General features: G+C 43.7%; 2 protein-coding genes across 3 annotated transcripts; one reads left to right on the top strand and one right to left on the bottom strand.

Moving 5' to 3' along the window:
• Positions 1-353: 353 nt before the first annotated feature.
• LOC310772124 (serine/threonine-protein kinase/endoribonuclease IRE1-like) lies at positions 354-14,295 on the bottom strand (the record flags this gene model as incomplete). The annotated part of the gene is made up of 4 exons (XM_083664579.1): positions 14,028-14,295; positions 4,543-4,663; positions 712-745; positions 354-426 (listed from the first exon to the last, which is right to left on the bottom strand). Coding segments are annotated over exons 1-4 (306 nt in total), but the record flags the coding sequence as incomplete, so codon positions are not given.
• A 313-nt stretch (positions 14,296-14,608) lies between these two features.
• On the top strand, positions 14,609-16,585 carry LOC310772122 (uncharacterized protein). 2 transcript variants are annotated; one of them, XR_014552471.1, is made up of 7 exons: positions 14,609-14,826; positions 14,913-15,000; positions 15,187-15,219; positions 15,705-15,752; positions 15,931-15,984; positions 16,161-16,215; positions 16,398-16,585. XR_014552471.1 is itself a non-coding variant. In XM_083664578.1 (7 exons), the coding sequence occupies exons 2-7, from the start codon at positions 14,965-14,967 to the stop codon at positions 16,470-16,472; spliced, it is 315 nt and encodes a 104-aa protein (XP_083520704.1). In that variant the 5' UTR covers positions 14,609-14,826; positions 14,913-14,964; the 3' UTR covers positions 16,473-16,585. The 2 variants fall into 2 exon arrangements, 1 of the variants encoding a protein (XP_083520704.1); XM_083664578.1 differs by having other exon boundaries at positions 14,913-15,014.
• The last annotated feature ends 1,326 nt before the right edge of the window (positions 16,586-17,911 follow it).

The following is a 17,911-nucleotide window of genomic DNA, read 5'->3' as shown; positions in this document are numbered from 1 at the left end:
CACCAACCAGGTACTTACATGTACTAACTAACTTAACTTATCCTATCCTGTGTGCACAAAATTGTCAGACTAAACTCCGGCTGACACCCCAAATACCTTCAATCTGCTACAGAAAAATGTATATTATTAATGTTTGTTTATTAATTGGCCCCTGGCCTCCTGTCATTTTGCAAACGTGGCTCCCGGGCAAAGCAAGTTGAGTATCCCTGCAGTGCATCAGCATGACCGTGCACTACTTTCTGCAGAAGAGAGAACGATATCTTGTCTTGAATGAGGGAACTGAGTGAGCAGTGTGTTTTCTTTTGGCACCGAGAGAAGCGGTGAATTTGTGATAACAGTGTGTCCTCTCTTACCGTCAGCCCTTCGTTGTTCTTTCCTCCCAGAGAGTACAGGCTGCCATCATTGGGGTCAGGCAGAAATGCTGGCCTGGGGGGGGGAAAGATGAAACCAAATAACCAAAAAGTTCTATCTCACGATACGTAGGTAAAGCTTGACTGAAATACCACTTTTAGGAAATCACATAAGCAAATAATAAAAAAAAGCATTTGGTTTCAATTGAGAGATGTATGAGCTCAAACAGCTTCCCATTCACATGTGTCTTTGTTACACACACACACACACACACAAACACACACACACATGCAGATCAACATACAATGTGCAGGTATACATAGACGCGCACGCACACACACACGTGCGACAAATACTCACTCGGCCACATGTGTGGGGACCTGAAGAACTGGATCTGTGAGCAGAGACAAAGATGTAAGTCAAGAAGACAGACAAGAATATGAATCAACAATGCAAACCACGGCCAGTAAGCTGTTGAGCAAGCCTATGACATGAATAGCCATGACAGATGATCGCACACAGAACACAAAGTCCAGCTAAAATTCCTTTGTCGTCAACATGAGACTGTCATCTCTGCAAACACGACAGCTTTGCATGATTTCCTAGGAAGGCGCAGGCATGTTTGTCTAATGAACTGATATTAGATCAAACCCTGTAAACACACACAGCCGAGAACACACTAACGTTTCACTGAAGAGACCGATGATGACCCTGATACCAAACACCCATCCCACACTTGGTGAAAACACGGGAGTGTGTGTGGGGGGGGGGCGGGGGTGTGATGTGTTTTGGAATTGTATTTTAAAAAACTTGAATACTAAAAATTTGCCTGGTTGTAATTCGTCTGCCAGGGAAGGCTCTCCAGACTTTAGCCAGGAGCTAAACATTGAGAGCCCCATCCTCCGTTACTACTAGACAAACACACGGTGTGAACACACAGGGTGTGGGCCAGATGGTGTGGAGCTGGGTGGAGGTGCCTGAGGGGGTCAACAACAGTAGGTGGACGAGGGGGATTACCTGTAGGTGTCAGTGACTGCTGTGCCCAGGCAGCATCAACATTCATTATATGGAATTGCACAGAGACGGATGATCAGCTGAAAAACAATGCTTTTCTGTCGCATAGAAGGACCACGCCAGTTGGGCTCAGCGGCTAAAAAGTCTGTTAGGAAAACCAACAGGCAGCGACAGGCACGCAGTGTGAGGAGGGGAGAGATCTGTTCTGTCACCGCTGATCTGGGTCGTACTGGCTAGAACCCAGGCAAAGGTTTGGGCTTCCCGCTGCTGGTTCTAGGGTGTAAGGCTACCTGACTAGAATACAACAGGTGTTTTTGTGAAGCGTGACCCAGAACTGCTCAGATCTATATTCAATAGCCGTTCCAGAAAAACAGATGATGCGGAGGAAGTCGCTCCGGCATCCATGTTTATTCATGATTTGGGTATTAGGTGTACCCAGCCTGCAGGCCACACTGCAAAAAAATTGCCATCTTAACAAGCCAATCAGTAAAGTACCGGTAGAAGAGTCTTCAAATCTAGTTTTCCTTCAAACAAAAAAGGATCATTTTGTTTCCAATGCAATTTCACACTTCTGAGAATGTTCTTGGAACAAATGACATCTTAAAATAAAGCTCCACTAGTATCAAGATAATGCTGCTTGATACAAGAAGATTCTTACAACAAGGTGATTTTGCATTGGGAACAGGTGCAATTCAAATCTATTCTCATGATCATATATTTTTCACTTATTTGAAGAAAAATCCAACTAAGATTCAATAATAAACGACTTGTTAAGACAGATAGGACTATTTGAGCACACTATTTGCGATAAGCCTGCGGTCTGTACTTATCTAATGTCATTAGCAGCCTATGGTGCCTACATTAACATGTGAAGCGTAGTAAATGCTTACACAGTCAGAATGTTTAGATAGGAGTACAGGTGCTATTTACAGCAGAGCAGCTCACCCGTCCCACTGTGACCTTGATTACAGGCTGGATTTGGCCCCCCTCTTTGTTAATGATTACCATGTTTCCATGCCTAACAGGACATTTACTTACTTTAGTACAGGCTCCACAACAGATACAATGTTACCATGTTTCCATGCCTAACAGGCATTTACTTACTTTAGCACAGGCTCCACAACAGATACAATGTTACCATGTTTCCATGCCTAACAGGCATTTACTTTAGCACAAGCTACACAACAGATACAATGTTACCATGTTTCCATGCCTAACAGGCATTTACTTTAGCACAAGCTCCACAACAGATACAATGTTACCATGTTTCCATGCCTAACAGGCATTTACTTTAGCACAAGCTACACAACAGATACAATGTTACCATGTTTCCATGCCTAACAGGCATTTACTTTAGCACAAGCTCCACAACAGATACAATGTTACCATGTTTCCATGCCTAACAGGCATTTACTTTAGCACAAGCTACACAACAGATACAACGTTACCATGTTTCCATTAAGGATGTAACGATAACCGGTTTTAATGATAACCGTGATAAAATTCCTCACGATAACCGTATCGTTTAAAATTTTCATTATCATTAAAACCTTGGTACCATGATTACAGTGCTTTGAAAAACATGGTAAATACCATCCATCATCAACCAAGGTTGGCGACCGTCTCCCAGATCACAACCGTGAATGGAGAAGTCTTTTCATTATGCGGAGGCACAATAACACAATTTAGTGGTTCGTTTATTTTTTGAGGGGGACATTTTAAGCACCTTTTAATATTGGAGGGGACATGTCCCCCGTGTCCCCGTGCTTCCTACACCTATGCGTTATGCCGTCATTATTAGGTAAGCGCTAAGTTTCTCATTTTGCTTTACTCACAGGTGTGTGAATTGACCTGGAAGCGTCCATAGCACAAAATAAGGTTAGTCTCTCCTCTCATTTCCCCTCTTGTAAAAAAATAAAAAATCATATTTCATATTTCTGCGAGCCCACAAAGCGGGCGAGAATTCGAGGGGAAACCAACGAGGGACGGTAGAAATGAGCGATGAGGTGGAGGACGGGAAGGAGGACAACAACGAGGCACGGTAGGCTAGAAAGGAGTGCACGCAGCTTACTGTATATATAATAGGGCTGTGCCGATTCACTTATCTCCCGATTCGATACTATCACGATACTTTGGTGCCGATTCGATATATATTGCGATTCACGATTATTGCGATTCTACGATTATTGCGATTCGATATTACGATTTATTGCGATTTTTGTTTATTTTTTTCTTTTATTTTTTCAGTTTGTTTGCTTTTTTACACTAGATTAGAACATGGGAAAAGTTGAATCATACACTAGAGACTGTATATTATATATCATGAGTAGGGCTGGGCGATATAGTTAAAAACAGGGGCGGACTGGGATCATAATTCAGGCCGGGCATTAGATACCAAGCAGGCCAGGCCGATATGGGCCAACGCGCGTGAAATTTGGGCCGTTTGAAGCCAGATTTGGGTCCAATTTTACAATGAGATGCACCCACTTTAACCCTGAAGTGTAATTATTACTTCAGACTAACTAATAAAGTAATAAAACCACTAGTAAACCAGTAGGCGGCGCCTGGCCTGCTGTTCAGTGAGTGGCCTGACTGCAAGCACCCAAAAAAAAAAAAAAAAAAAAAAAAAAAAAAAAATTTTTTTTTTTTTTTTTTTTTAATTTGCGATTATCGATTCTGGAATAAAAGATCGATCCAAAAAATCGTGACATTAAAAATCGCGATACTTAGGTGAATCGATTTTTTCCCCCACCCCTAATATATAAGCCGATAATATAAGCGGATATGTCGATATCGGAATTTTTATTACTCCTTAATATCAGTATCGGCCCCAAAAATCCAATATCGGTCAGGACAGGCTCTATTACTGCATGTAGGGGAAACACCGGTAATAATTAGAAGAGTAGAACATTTCACTGGTGCAACTTCCAGCCTGTCTTGAATTGCTGTGCCCCAACTAGAACCTTTGTGACAAATCAGATTTCACACAAAAAGAGAGACAAAACACCTGACTGGTCTTCAAAAAAGCAGGGGGATCGCATTGTCTTCCCTGCGACGGCCAACAAAAGCACGTCGGTTTTACAAATGTAACCTGAACACGGAACTGAGCCCTGAGAAAGGCACACAAAACAAGCCGTTTCCAGTGAATTCCACTGGACTGCGGTCCTCTCCTCTTACCTTCTTTCAGCGTCCATTTGATAGAGCCTGATTTCTTGCTCACGGCGTGCAGGTTTCCATCCAGAGTGGACACAAAGAGCAGGCTTTCAGGCAGGGAAACACTGCTGGCACTGCACAGGCCCTGCAAGACAGCAGCACAACACAAACGCAAGGTGAGGCAAACAAACACATCTCCATGCAGCACTGAACAAATACTCACATCTCTGGGTATCCAGTGCAGCTATTTAATAATGTATGCAACAACAACAAAAATCACAAAAATCAAATTTCTTTCGTTTTTTCCACACTTTTTCACATCAAAAGTTCATTTTTCAGGATTTCATTCATAACTGTAAAATCTACAATATGCTGATGTCACGAAGAACTATCAAATGTCTACCCCATTTCAACCAATCATATCACGACATGACAGCTGTCAATCAATCTTCATTGCGAGAAGTCAATTCTGAGCAGGCAAGATGTCCGCCTACTAGTGCCTGACAGGCACTGCCTGTAACCTGGGCAGAATTTCTAGCCTATAAATGATAATATACTTGGCCAATAACATGTAATACAAAATAAAACAAACGGTAATGTCTTCATTTAATGTGGAATGCAAAGAACATGTGACTGGTTCGTTAAACTCGCATTCCAGGAATATCGTATTTACCGCAGCTAGTCAGCGCTCCAAGCCGACAGGCAGCACTCTTGGCTGACAAATCATCCACATCACATGCAATGTCCCGCCTCATGACCCTGTTCCGGTCAAAGCAATGTTTATTTTCACTCGGATACGTCATCACAGACGCTGAGATGCCACTTCAGCATTAGGGCCACACAATTCATCAAAATGTAATGGAAAATAGCAATAAGGCCTACTACTGCAATTATCATTTATCGTCAGAGTCGTATGTTGTATGTGCGAGCAAATGTATTGTCACGTAAATGTGGTTGTTGCACTGATGGAGTGAAGCTGACTCTGTTTACAGCGTATTGTTCACCTTTGTACACTGCACATCTGTGGTTGAACTATAAAAAAGCCAGCCTTCAGAGACTGCAAGTGGCATATAATGATGCTCTGAGAATACTGCTAAAAAGGCCCAGGTGGACTAGTGCGAGTGAGATGTTTGTGAGTGCTGGAGTGAACACACTGCAAGCTGTCTTGAGAAATGTAATGTACAGGTTTATCTGTCGGCTAAATGATTCTGAAAATCAACTTGTGGTGGTGCTGGTGAACATTGCGTACAGTGCCACACGCTGCACGTCTCAGCTTTGGGAGCACTGGTATAGGTGTCTTTTAAAATGAGTCACTAGACTATTTTTATTTTGTGTTTTCTTTTAATCTTTTTTGTATTATGTGTATTTGATTGTATTTTTGTATGGACCTTGAGTCTGGAATAAAGCATATCTATCTATCTATCTATCAGATCGTAGGAGGCGCAATATTTGTTAAAGGTTATTTTTACATTTTTAATGAAATATTGTGGTGCAGAGAAGTCTTGGCCAGCCTACACATCTTATTCTACACAGACTGTATGAAAACATCTCTGCTTGGTACGGATCCCCGCAAAAATCACACCACAATCATCAGGTTTTCTTCAACCATGTTTTTCAATGAAAATTTGAATAATCAGATCAGACTTATCACCCTCTGACATTGCAAATCATATCACAATTGCAATATCAGAAAAGAATTGCAATTCGATATTTTTTTCCCAAAATCGTGCCGCTCTAACCTAAATGAAAAATTATTACTCATATCAATCATACACTGGCAGGCTTCTGTGAGCATGCACCCACCCACCCAGGCACGCGCGCACACACGCACACGCACACGCACACGCACACACACACACACACACACACACACACACACACACACACACACACACACACACACACACACACACACACACACACACACACACACACACACACACACACACACACACACACAGGTCAGATGAAAATGTGTGCGCCTGCATTGAGATAGTGAATAATCACCTCAGCGGCTAATCACTCACACATTATAATCCCTGCGTCCACCTGGAGCCGTCAGCTCGTTATTATCTCATGCTATTACATCACGCTAATGAAATCATCCACACACTCTTAACAAAGACACATCAAAGAAAGCACAGCGCCTCCCTGACAGGGTTTATGGCACTGTGGGAATGCTTACAGATGGAGAGGACAGGACTGTTCTCCCTCCTTACCCGGATACAGCCTGGTTAGCCCTTTGTTGGAAGGGGGATGGGGTGCCTGAGGTCAGGGAGGGATAACTGCCACCCTGTCCCACGTTACAAATCAGTGACCCGGGGGCCAAAAGCTTAGAGTATCTGTGGAAGAGCAAGCCAGGGGTAAAGAAACCAGCTAGCTAGCTAGCTGGGGGCAGTAGGTAGCTGGACAAACTCTGGGAGATAACAGTGGGTCAGTTGAGATAAGGCGCTGAGGGTCACGATTGTTGTTGAGCGGAGGGTGCACACAGAGTAAGAGGCTGAGCACGTGTGCGTAAACTTCACCAACACAGCCATGCTGTTAAAACAGCACAACCCTTCAGGTATGGCTGGCTTTCACAATGGAATGCACGACAAAGAGTGAGAGTGCTACAACTCCTCTCTGCACAGATGAACAGAGTGAGAGTGCTACAACTCCTCTCTGCACAGATGAACAGAGTGAGAGTGCTACAACTTCTCTCTGCACAGATGAACAGAGTGAGAGTGCTACAACTTCTCTCTGCACAGATGAACAGAGTGAGAGTGCTACAACTTCTCTCTGCACAGATGAACAGAGTGAGAGTGCTACAACTTCTCTCTGCACAGATGAACAGAGTGAGAGTGCTACAACTTCTCTCTGCACAGATGAACAGAGTGAGAGTGCTACAACTTCTCTCTGCACAGATGAATGGTGGGCTGAGCCGGCTGTGTGTGTGTGCGCCCTTCTCTCCGGTCCCCTCCACTCCCACTCAGAAATATGGGCGACATGAGCGCATATGGGAAGGTGTGGATGGGTTCAGAAAATAATAGAAAAGGACAATATATTGGATGCAGGTGGCATTGCAAATTTTGAAAATTGACAAAGAAGAGAGCGGAAGCACGCCATATTCAGCAAATATCGCTACATTCTGCAAATAACACAATATTGTCTAATATCGGCCCAAGCCTACAATCCATGGGACAGAGGAGAGGTAGAGTGGCAGACAGAGCTAGAGAGAGAGAACGCACACAGAGGATGAGGAAAAACAGAGTGAAGATGAAGATGCAGGGATTTTGCAGATTCTTGCAACAAATGAAGGCCTGACCACAACGCCGGCTAAGTGAGCCAGCCTCATGACTAGGCTTGTGCCAGAATTAACAAGCATGTGGGTGATGTGTGCTTCACTCAGCCACCGTGGAATTCTAAAAACGCTGCTCTTGATAACCAAGCTGTGGGCTTCCTCTTGTTTTTGGACCAGTGTGCAGTGAGGGAGAGGTCAGTAGAGAGGTGGGCGGCTTTGAGGAACTCTGTCTGCCCACCACCACCAGGCCACAGAGGAACAGAACACTTCACCAGCCCACCACCAGGCCACAGAGGAACAGAACACTTCACCAGCCCACCACCAGGCCACAGAGGAACAGAACACTTCACCAGCCCACCACCAGGCCACAGAGGAACAGAACACTTCACCAGCCCACCACCAGGCCACAGAGGAACAGAACACTTCACCAGCCCACCACCAGGCCACAGAGGAACAGAACACTTCACCAGCCCACCACCAGGCCACAGAGGCTTAAGCAGCCGAGCCAGTGCCACATTTTGTTTTGCACTTGATAACGAGTCGTTCAAAAATGAGACCCAAAATGGTGACTCAGTAGGCTCAGACCAGCGCCAACGTCTTGGGTATTAAATTAATCTGACCCAAGAGCTTTGTCGCGTTAATATATCACCCCTCTCTCTCCCAATCTTTCCTGTCTAATAAAGGGGCAAAGAACGCCCCAAAAATTGGAAAAACGTGACTTTTCTTTACTGTGAGAGTTGGAGAGGCTGAGAGAACTATTCTAATAATCTACAGTGGTCTTTTTACATTTGAGACATTTATGCCTATAGGGCACTCTCATCCAGAGACTGACGGATAGTGAGTGAGCAGTTAGGGCTCAGTGTCCGAGTCAAAGACAAGTCAGTGGAATACATAGCTGGTGAAAGAATCAAACCTGTGATCTTTCTGCTACGGGACTGACAATCTAACACCACTAAGCCTGATGTCTTTACTATAGGCCTGGGAGATTATGGACATGGACAAAATCATGTATCACAATATTTTCTTTACCAAATAATACCTCAATATTGATACTAAAACAATATTGGTGCTTTCAGAAAATATTTTTTACACAATGAGATTTTTGATCAATAATCATCAGTAATGTGTGGACACATAATGACTAAGTGGGTAAAAACAAATAATAGAACAGTCAGAAAATTACATCACAATTGTACATCACTTTACTACCTGTAATAATGCAGCTTTCAAACCCAGGAAAAGACAACACTTCTGCCGTTATATCATGGTATTATGATATCCAAAATCTAAGACAATAATATCTGGTCTCATATAATAGATCCAGTATATTTGCCCAGGCCTACCTATAAGAGTTTAAAAGGCTGAAAAGTTACTGCAGAGTCGTCCAGACAGGGCTCTTACCCCCCTGCTGAAGCCTCCACGGTGGTATTGATGAACATCCTTGACTAATCCCCCTGAACAGGACCCTGCGCCTGGGGACAGTGCCACTACACCCCCCCCCCCTCCCCACAGTGTTTAGTGCAGATTACCAAGACACTCTTCTGAGCACTTCGCCACTTACGGGGGGAGAGAAGAGAAGGAAGAGAGGAGGAAGGTGGGAGTTGAAGTGCTCTTAAGCCAGACACCAGCAGCCATGATAGGCAGGCCTGAGCAGTGCACACAGGGATGCAGCAGCCATCACCGAAACACTCGGGGTGCTCTCTCTCTACAATCACTTCACTTTCTCGCACCCGATGCCGTGATACCGGCCGGCACAACACCAGTGGAGCCGTGAAGCGTTGCCGAGGGACCAAGCTGTTGCTTTACAATGTTCAGCGCTCTCCCCTCTGTGTGCTCTTCAGCTCGACTGTAACGAGGAAAATACTTCAGTGGGCCAACGCCACAGGGAAACCAAGCGCAAAATGACTCCACAAACAAGAGAGCACTGACTATGTTTACATGCACACAATGTTCCGGTTTTTTGCCCATATTCGGAAAATGACAATATTCCGACTAAATGAGTAATCCACTAATATTCCCGTTTACATGCAGCCGTAGCTCGCCCTCCCCGACACGTGAGGGAGGGGGAGAGAGAGAGAGATGCAGGTAGGCAGAGTTTTTCTGTTGAGAATAAACAGAGGATCACTTGGTCCATTTCAGGAGCTTGCTGCTGGAAAGTTTGGCGTTGCGATTATTTGCACATCAAGGTCTTTCATAAAGTAGGCTAGTAGCCTACGTTATACCTCGCAGACGCAGGCTCGCAAGCACTTTGGACTTCCGTGGGCACCAATCGATGTTTCTCATCTCCTGCCGATCAGAAATGTGGGCTTTTCTTTTCGCATGCCAGAGATGACGGATTATTATATCGCCTCTTCTAGCGCTTTCTAGCACACATCAGCTGACTGCAAAGAGGCAACATGCGACATGCGTCTCAAACTGAGGTAAAAACCCTGATTGAGACGCATATTCCGAATGTGCTGTATACATGATCAAAGAATCCTCCTAAAACCCGAATAATACTGGAATAACCCAGATGTCTTAATTGGAAAATGCTAAATTCGGAAAAAGGGCAAATTCGGAAAATGCAAGTGGAATATTGTGTGCATGTAAACGTAGTCATTGTTGTTCACGTCTGTTCTCGCAACACATTTAGCACTATCTTTAGGAGAAAACTGTGTCCTTCCACATTTGAGATCCTCTGCTGTAATCCAACAGCCTACACACACCGGCACGTGCATCTACTGTACAGCACACCTGCTGTGACTGTTCCCACCGTGATGCAAACTCACCAGCATCCCACAGCCCAACAATAATAACTCATGTCTGTTTATTTGGCCCATCGTAACCTCTCGGTTCTTGGTTTCACAAGCCAGAGTACCTTAACATCTGAGTGTCAGCCAACTGCTTTTGGGTGGGACGTTGGGAACTGATACACATTGTCAAACATTCTAAAGTATTAGGCTTTAGGAATGTTCTCATTTGTACATGAATGTTTATCAGGCTGCTCAGAGTGACTGAGGGGGCCCAGTTGTTTGCAGCCATCTTGTAGAGAGGACACGGACGTCAGGGGCATCCCCTCTCGTTTCCCTGTTGTGTTGCGTTTTAACAGACAAAAGTAAGACATTGCGCAAGTCAAGTTACATAACACAACAGAACTGGGCGAAACCCAATTCTTGGCCAGTTCTGTGCTCCTTACTTTCCCTTCTGCAATGAGGCCAGGCCATGGCTTAAAGGGACAGTGACAACAATGCTCATGATATCACTGGCGGCAGGCCGGGCTAGAATGTCACTGTGCTCAACAGCAACAGCCTCATGGACGGCTCACCAACCTTAACAGAGAAAAGGCTGGGCGACCCGGTACATTCCTTGCCTACCACCACAAGGGTCACAGGTTCAAGTCCCCGTGTTGCCTCCAGCTTGGTCGGGCATCCGTACAGGCACGATTGGCCGTGTCTGCGCGGGTGGGAAGCCGTATTAGGGTATGTGTCCCGGTTACTGCACTAGCGCCTTGTCTGGTCAGTCAGGGGGGGGGGGGCGCCTCTTCAAGGTGAGGGGAACTGGGGGGGAATAGCATGATCACGACGTGATCCTCCCACACATTACGTCCTGCTGGTGAAACTCCTCGCTGTCAGGTGAGAAGAGAAGTGGCTCCCCAGATCATCAGAGAGGGTGGGGCAATCACCACGACAGCTTGGTAGGGGGAATTGGCAAACAACAAATTGGGGAGAAAATGGGGGGAAATCAGAGAGAAAAAAGAGAGAATAGAGTCTATTCATGGGATTTCATCAGTGGGATTTATGACATCACTGATGATGTCACAGTGGGATTTATGACATCACTGGGATTTATGACATCACTGATTATGTCACAGTGGGATTTATGACATCACTGATGATGTCACAGTGGGATTTATGACGTCACAGTGGGACAATGACAGTGGAACAGAGAAACAAACAGACAGACAGAGCCCTAGCTACCATTTACTACTGATGATGATAGATAGATAGATAGATAGATAGATAGATAGATAGATAGATAGATAGATAGATAGATAGATAGATAGATAGATAGGACAGTAGAAAGACCAGATACAAGTAGTGGGGGTGGTGATTCATGGACAGGATGACAGAGAATAGTACTGTATGTGAAGAGTTTTTTCTGCTTAATTTGGTCACATTGCTTCATCTTCCGTTGTTAAGTTTACAAAACAACCAGACACGTTATTGTCTTGTCTGCAAGCAAAGCAATATAAGCATCCTGTCTGCTACTTGCTGGAGTGCAGACTTTAAGTAGCACAGGAACTAACAAATACTTATCATCACATCTCCGGTTTGGCAATATGTCACAGGAGATGTAGGGCAGCCACAAATTCAAGTAATCAAAGATATTTTTGAAAGGCAATAAAGAAATAGCTTGCTGTATTGAAGGCAACGTGACTAACACAGTTGTAAACATTAACTTACTGATGATCCTCTAAGTCTCAAAAAACCCTACACAAGTTTTCATTTAGGGCTTTCCTTCTGGTCTGTGTACATGTGAAAGATCACAACGGCCTGGGGATGTTTGATTTGTTGTATTGTGTCAACACAGACACAAATGAAATTGAACTTTATGAGAAAACGTGGAGACAAATGTTTGAGAACTAGCCTAGCACGTTTAACATGTTAGGCTAAAGGAACAGTTCACCCAAAAATGAGAGAAAACCAGTCACCATTGACTTCAGTAGTAGCTACAGTAGTAACTAAGTCAATGGTGACTGGTTTTCTCTTGCGTTGTGCTGGCCATCTCCTTGTTGTGTTATATGGACAAACTTCATCTGTCTTTCAACTGGCATGAGTGGGAGAGTAGGCGGCAGAATTTTCATTTTTGGCTGAACGGTCTCTTTAAGTAGAAATCTCTGGAAAGCCATTTGAACCACCTTCCCTGTCAACACAACACATTCGCTATCAGCGTGGCCTTGCTGCAGTGGGGGTGTCACGTCACGTCACGTGTAGACCCTAGCTCAGGCACACTCAGACAGTCAATGCACAAGCAATCTACTGTTGTGATAAGATAGTGTGAGCACCAACTTTGTTTCTCAGTTCAATTTGAATTCTGTTTACAAAAAAGCAAAGTGCAAGAATGTGGCCATGGTGATGGAGAGATATGAATCTATCAATAAATGATGACTGGGAGACTATTATCTTTTGCATGTTATTTTTGAAAACTCTTTGTCGTCTAATGCCTGATGTCAGAGGTCTTATCAGGGATGCTAGTTTCTTATAAGGGACATGGCAACATGTTAAGCCAGGCATTGGCATAATAGGCTAAGTTCTTTGTAAGTTCACGCTAACTAATAATGGTTATGCTGAAACAGCTAGCTAGCATTAATCTCTTGCAGCTGCTCTTCACAATCAGCAGACCTTAATTATAGCTCAATCGTGAATGGCAACAGACACTGGATAGAGACAGATTATCTCACTCACACAGCCTCATTCAATATCTCACACACACACACACACACACACACACACACACACACACACACACACACACACACACACACACACACACACACACACACAATGCTATTATACACAATGCTATTATAATCGATACATCTATTATGTTTACTTTGGCAGCCTGTGATCTGGGAAGATTTGCTCCACTGGTGAAGAACCAGAGAAATGATATAGGTTTACTACTAGGCTAATCTAATCTACTGCTTAGCTTTGGTTTATCTTCATCAAGTAGCATATGGCTCCCCTGTCTACCAGCCACTTAGACAACTGATGTTACCTATACCTGGTTAACACTGGCATTCCTTGGTAGAAATCACCTTAACGTTAGCTGATGATGTTTTAACTCACCAGGTAACGCATGTGACAGGAGGTGGAAAAGTTCCATAGCCAGACTGGGATAACGTTTATGCCTCCTTTATTAGTGACACTGGCCCGACTGCTGAACTGATCATGTAGAAATGATCTACACAGGCACGTAAGATTTATACATTTAACGCAAAACATTTGAAAGCTGGGAATCAACATTGTTTTTAGCTAGCAAGCATGCTCACGTTATGTCAAGAAAACACGCAGCCACTGACAGAATTCAACCATTCATTGAAAGCCATGAGTGAGTGATTGGGGCTGATGATATTACTCGTGCAAATGAAGGCAGGGCAATTATGTCAATAAACAGTGTTTTGACGTCACCTGTTTTATAAATGCAGAGCTAGCTAACTTATGCTAGCGTATCCAGTTAGCACACCTACCTTTTGTGGGAGACCAACGCAGCAAAGCAACGCCAAAATGCACCACACAAGGGCCCGACTGCTTACTGTCCAGTCCATATTTTGTAGTCTCAAACCGGTGTAGTGGGTGTAACGGCAAGCTAACTGTCGACTACATAGAAAATGTGACTTGGCTACAACCAAAGGCTACGAAATGGAGGCAACGTTCATGATCTAAAAGGCATTTAGCGGTCTGCCAGCTGTGGAGCTGCCTGGATCTACTATCGGCTGAGAATTCGTGCTTGGCTGCTGCTTCTTCCTGGAATGAAACCTGTGGGGGTTGGACTTTGGGATAGCTGCGGTCCACACCAATGGTCCACACACACTAGTGGAGAAGGGGGACTGGATCATCTGTCTGAGCCAATGAGAGTGGAGGAGGTGGACTGGGAATCCGTCTGAGCCAATGAGAGTGGAGGAGGGGGGCTGGAGAATCCGTCTGGGCCAATGAAAGTGGAGGGTGGGGCTATAGAATCCATCTGAGCCAATGACAGACAGCTACAGTTCTCGGATATAATGGTATAAAATACTTCTGGGGGACATTTTCCTTCTCTTTTCTACAGCAGTTCACCTGGGACGTGGTCACGCAGTTGGCTGTAGTTACATAGAGGCGGATTGACTAGTATTGATACTAATTATGTCCGTCTGTGTTGAGCATCGTGTTAAATCGATGTTGATATGTGAGGGAGTCTCGTGATAGTTAACTGGAGTTTAGGGAGGGAATGTGAGCGTGCCGCACGAGCCATGCGTGCACTGCAGGCCGCAATGGCTACGGAAGGCCAAGGTAACGTTGCATTCTTCTGTTTAACATGGCAGTGGATATCCAAGGCAGTACCTACTCTGACCTAACAGTGCTTGTGATTCACACAGGACGAGTTTAAGGAGACTCGTATCCCCATGGACCAAGTGTGGTGCATTTCAGATGGAAGGCTGTGGATGGCTAACTTGCAGCATCACTGTAAGTGTTTCTTGGTAAAGTCATAATCTAATCTATCTTGGTTGGCGAATGATTACAAAATGACATTATTGTTCCGATCCATAATGAAGTCAATATAGCCTTCTTGTCTGACAAACCAATCCTCAGTCTTGGTTGAGTAGTGCTGATTGAGTGGTTATCTATGTTGAAACTTGCATTCTCATACAGGAGGTGTGGTGTGGCGCTGTCCTGGAACAATCTGTAAGTGCCTTTATGGATGACTAATAAATAACTTTTCCAGTACTGATCCATAATTAAGTCAAAATTGACTCGCTGACATAAACCCTCTTAGTTTTGGTCTATAGGCTCATTTCACAGCAACCGTTTGAGGTGGTAAAGCAGGAAATAAACGGGTGTAATCATTAGAGTTAATGAGGGCACCTGGCACTGGAACGCCTAAACAGAATGGAAGCATAATTAATGGGATCTGCGTGCAGCTGCTTTACTTCCTGCCTTTACCCCCTCAAAATGGTTGCTGTGAAATGGATCCAATGGGGTGATTATTAAGTGTGCTTAACTTTTGTTTCTCATGCAGGGAAGATGTGGTGTGGACTGTAACAACTAAGTGCCTTAAGAAGAATTTTTAATTTTGATATGACTGACTAAACTTTGCCTTTTCATCCATAGTGAAGTCTTGGTGAGTAGGGGTGATTGAGCACACTTAAAACTTTGTGTTTCTCTTGCAGGATGTGGTGTGAACTGGACAGGAAACAATGGTGTGGATTGGAACAACTGTAAGTGCCTTCATCATAAGTATTTTAAATTCCAGGTTATGAATGATATTTTAGGATGCGTTGGTTCTGATTTAGAAAAAGTGAAGTACATTTTATTTAAATCTGACATAACCCACCTACAGCAGTGTCTGTGACAAATGTTTCAACAACAAAAGTTAAAAGTTGTTTTACATTCTAGGGATCATCAGACTGACACCTATGGAATGGCAATGTGGTCTGGACTGCAACAACTGTACGTGCCTTCAGAAGAATTTCAAATTTTGGCTTTTGGTTTATGAATGATGATTCTTATGCGTTAGACTTCTGATTCAAAAGTGAAGTAAATTTTAAATCTGACATAACCCACCTACAGCAGTCTCTGTGACAAATGTTTCAACAACAAAAGTTACAAATTGTTTTACATTCTAGGGATCAGAGGGATCAGACTGACACCTATGGAAATGTGGTCTGGACTGCAACAACTGTACGTGCCTTCAGAAGAATTTCAAATTTTGGCTTTTGGTTTATGAATGATGATTCTTATGCGTTAGACTTCTGATTCAAAAGTGAAGTCAATTTTAAATCTGACAACCTGCCTACAGCAGTCTCTATGACAAATGTTTCAACAACCGCTAATTTAAAAATGTTTTCCATTCTACATTCTAGGGATCAGACACCTGTGGAATGGACATGGCTCCTGCAAGAACACCATGCCATAGAAATGATGGCCAAAATCATTGAAATGCCAGCAACATTTTATTTTTTATAAAGCTCATGGTGCTAGTCAAAGATGTTAGACCACTTGGGTACAACGCATATTTCTGAACCTCTATGAATAAAGACACTTTCGTTGATTTGAACTTACTGGTCCTTTATTTTTTTCAGTCCCTCCCTACAAAAACATTACTGCAGCACTACCTTTGACCCTGATAGGCCTTTTCCATGGCCACCCAGGCCAAGCTGTAGTGCAAGAACATACCATGGCTTGTTATAACTGGGGTTTCTTGGCAGTTCCACCAAGTCTCTCTTTTAAAAGCAAGCCACAGAATGTAACCATCATCGGTTGATGATGGCTACACTTTTAACCCTAATAAATCCCATTAGCACTGGATTGACACCCTATACTCTGATGGGGCCCAATGTAAGCTGGTTTCACATCTAGGAGTTTTCTTTAAATGCATTATTTAACTAGATTTCAACATTTCTAGGAGATTCAAGATGCACGTGGAAAAATCTAAGGTGAAACATGGGGGCATGCCTCTATCACAGGTACAATTTCATTTTTTGACATGAGAGCTTTCTTTTTTTTTTTCACTTCCTGATCACATCCCTTTCCTTGGTTCCCATCCATGTTCCCAAGCACAAACACATTACCAAGCAAAAGGTTTTTTTTTATTGATCCACAATGACCGGAACCAGAACATTCTGTGACGTCACTGAACACGACAGCAATGTTGGCTATTTCATCGCCGCAAATGAACCACCAACACGTGTGGAAACATGTCTTCATCAGACACACGGCTGGCACAAATACCTTGTAGACATTTTCTCTTATCAAATGATGCAACGAATATGACTCACTATGGAGGAATGTTAGATTATTTTCAAGGCACTTTCTGCCTCATACACTTTGCCAACATTGGCTACACATTTGAACAGAAATGTCATGTAAACTCAAAAGTAATCGGTATATCAATGCGAGTTGGATTTTTCTCTTGAATATGTACTGTAGGCCTACAGTAAAAACGACAAATAAATAAAACCGAAGCATTCGCCTGGATGGCTCCTGGTAACAGACAGTATGGCTAATATCCAGTGTGTGGTTTGTTCAAGTGAAATGTTTTCCCTCTCTTCACCTAAATTCAATGTATACAGTATTACATACTTGACGTTGATGTGAGACCCCGTCCCCAATCATCTTTGTCTTGCAAACCTCCAGCAATGCTCATCCAAACATTGGCTGTAGCCTACCGTACATCTGTCATATTGGCATCTGCCTAGAATCCAGTGGGTCCAACCCGTGCAATGGGATCACTAGGTGATCAACCCACTGCTTATTTGTCACAGTTTACCACACGCCTTCCAAACAGGACTGAACGATTGCTTTGGCAATTAAAACAAAAGTCACGTTACTTTTGTTCAACTCTCCTATTATGTAACGTAAGTTCAAGAGCATGGTG

The sequence above is a fragment of the Poromitra crassiceps genome (genome assembly GCF_964638095.1).
Source record: "Poromitra crassiceps genome assembly, contig: HAP1_SCAFFOLD_2032, whole genome shotgun sequence".
Lineage (NCBI taxonomy): Eukaryota > Metazoa > Chordata > Actinopteri > Beryciformes > Melamphaidae > Poromitra > Poromitra crassiceps.
The sequence above is the reverse complement of the archived record's forward strand: the minus strand, read 5'-3'. Positions and strand labels throughout refer to the sequence as shown.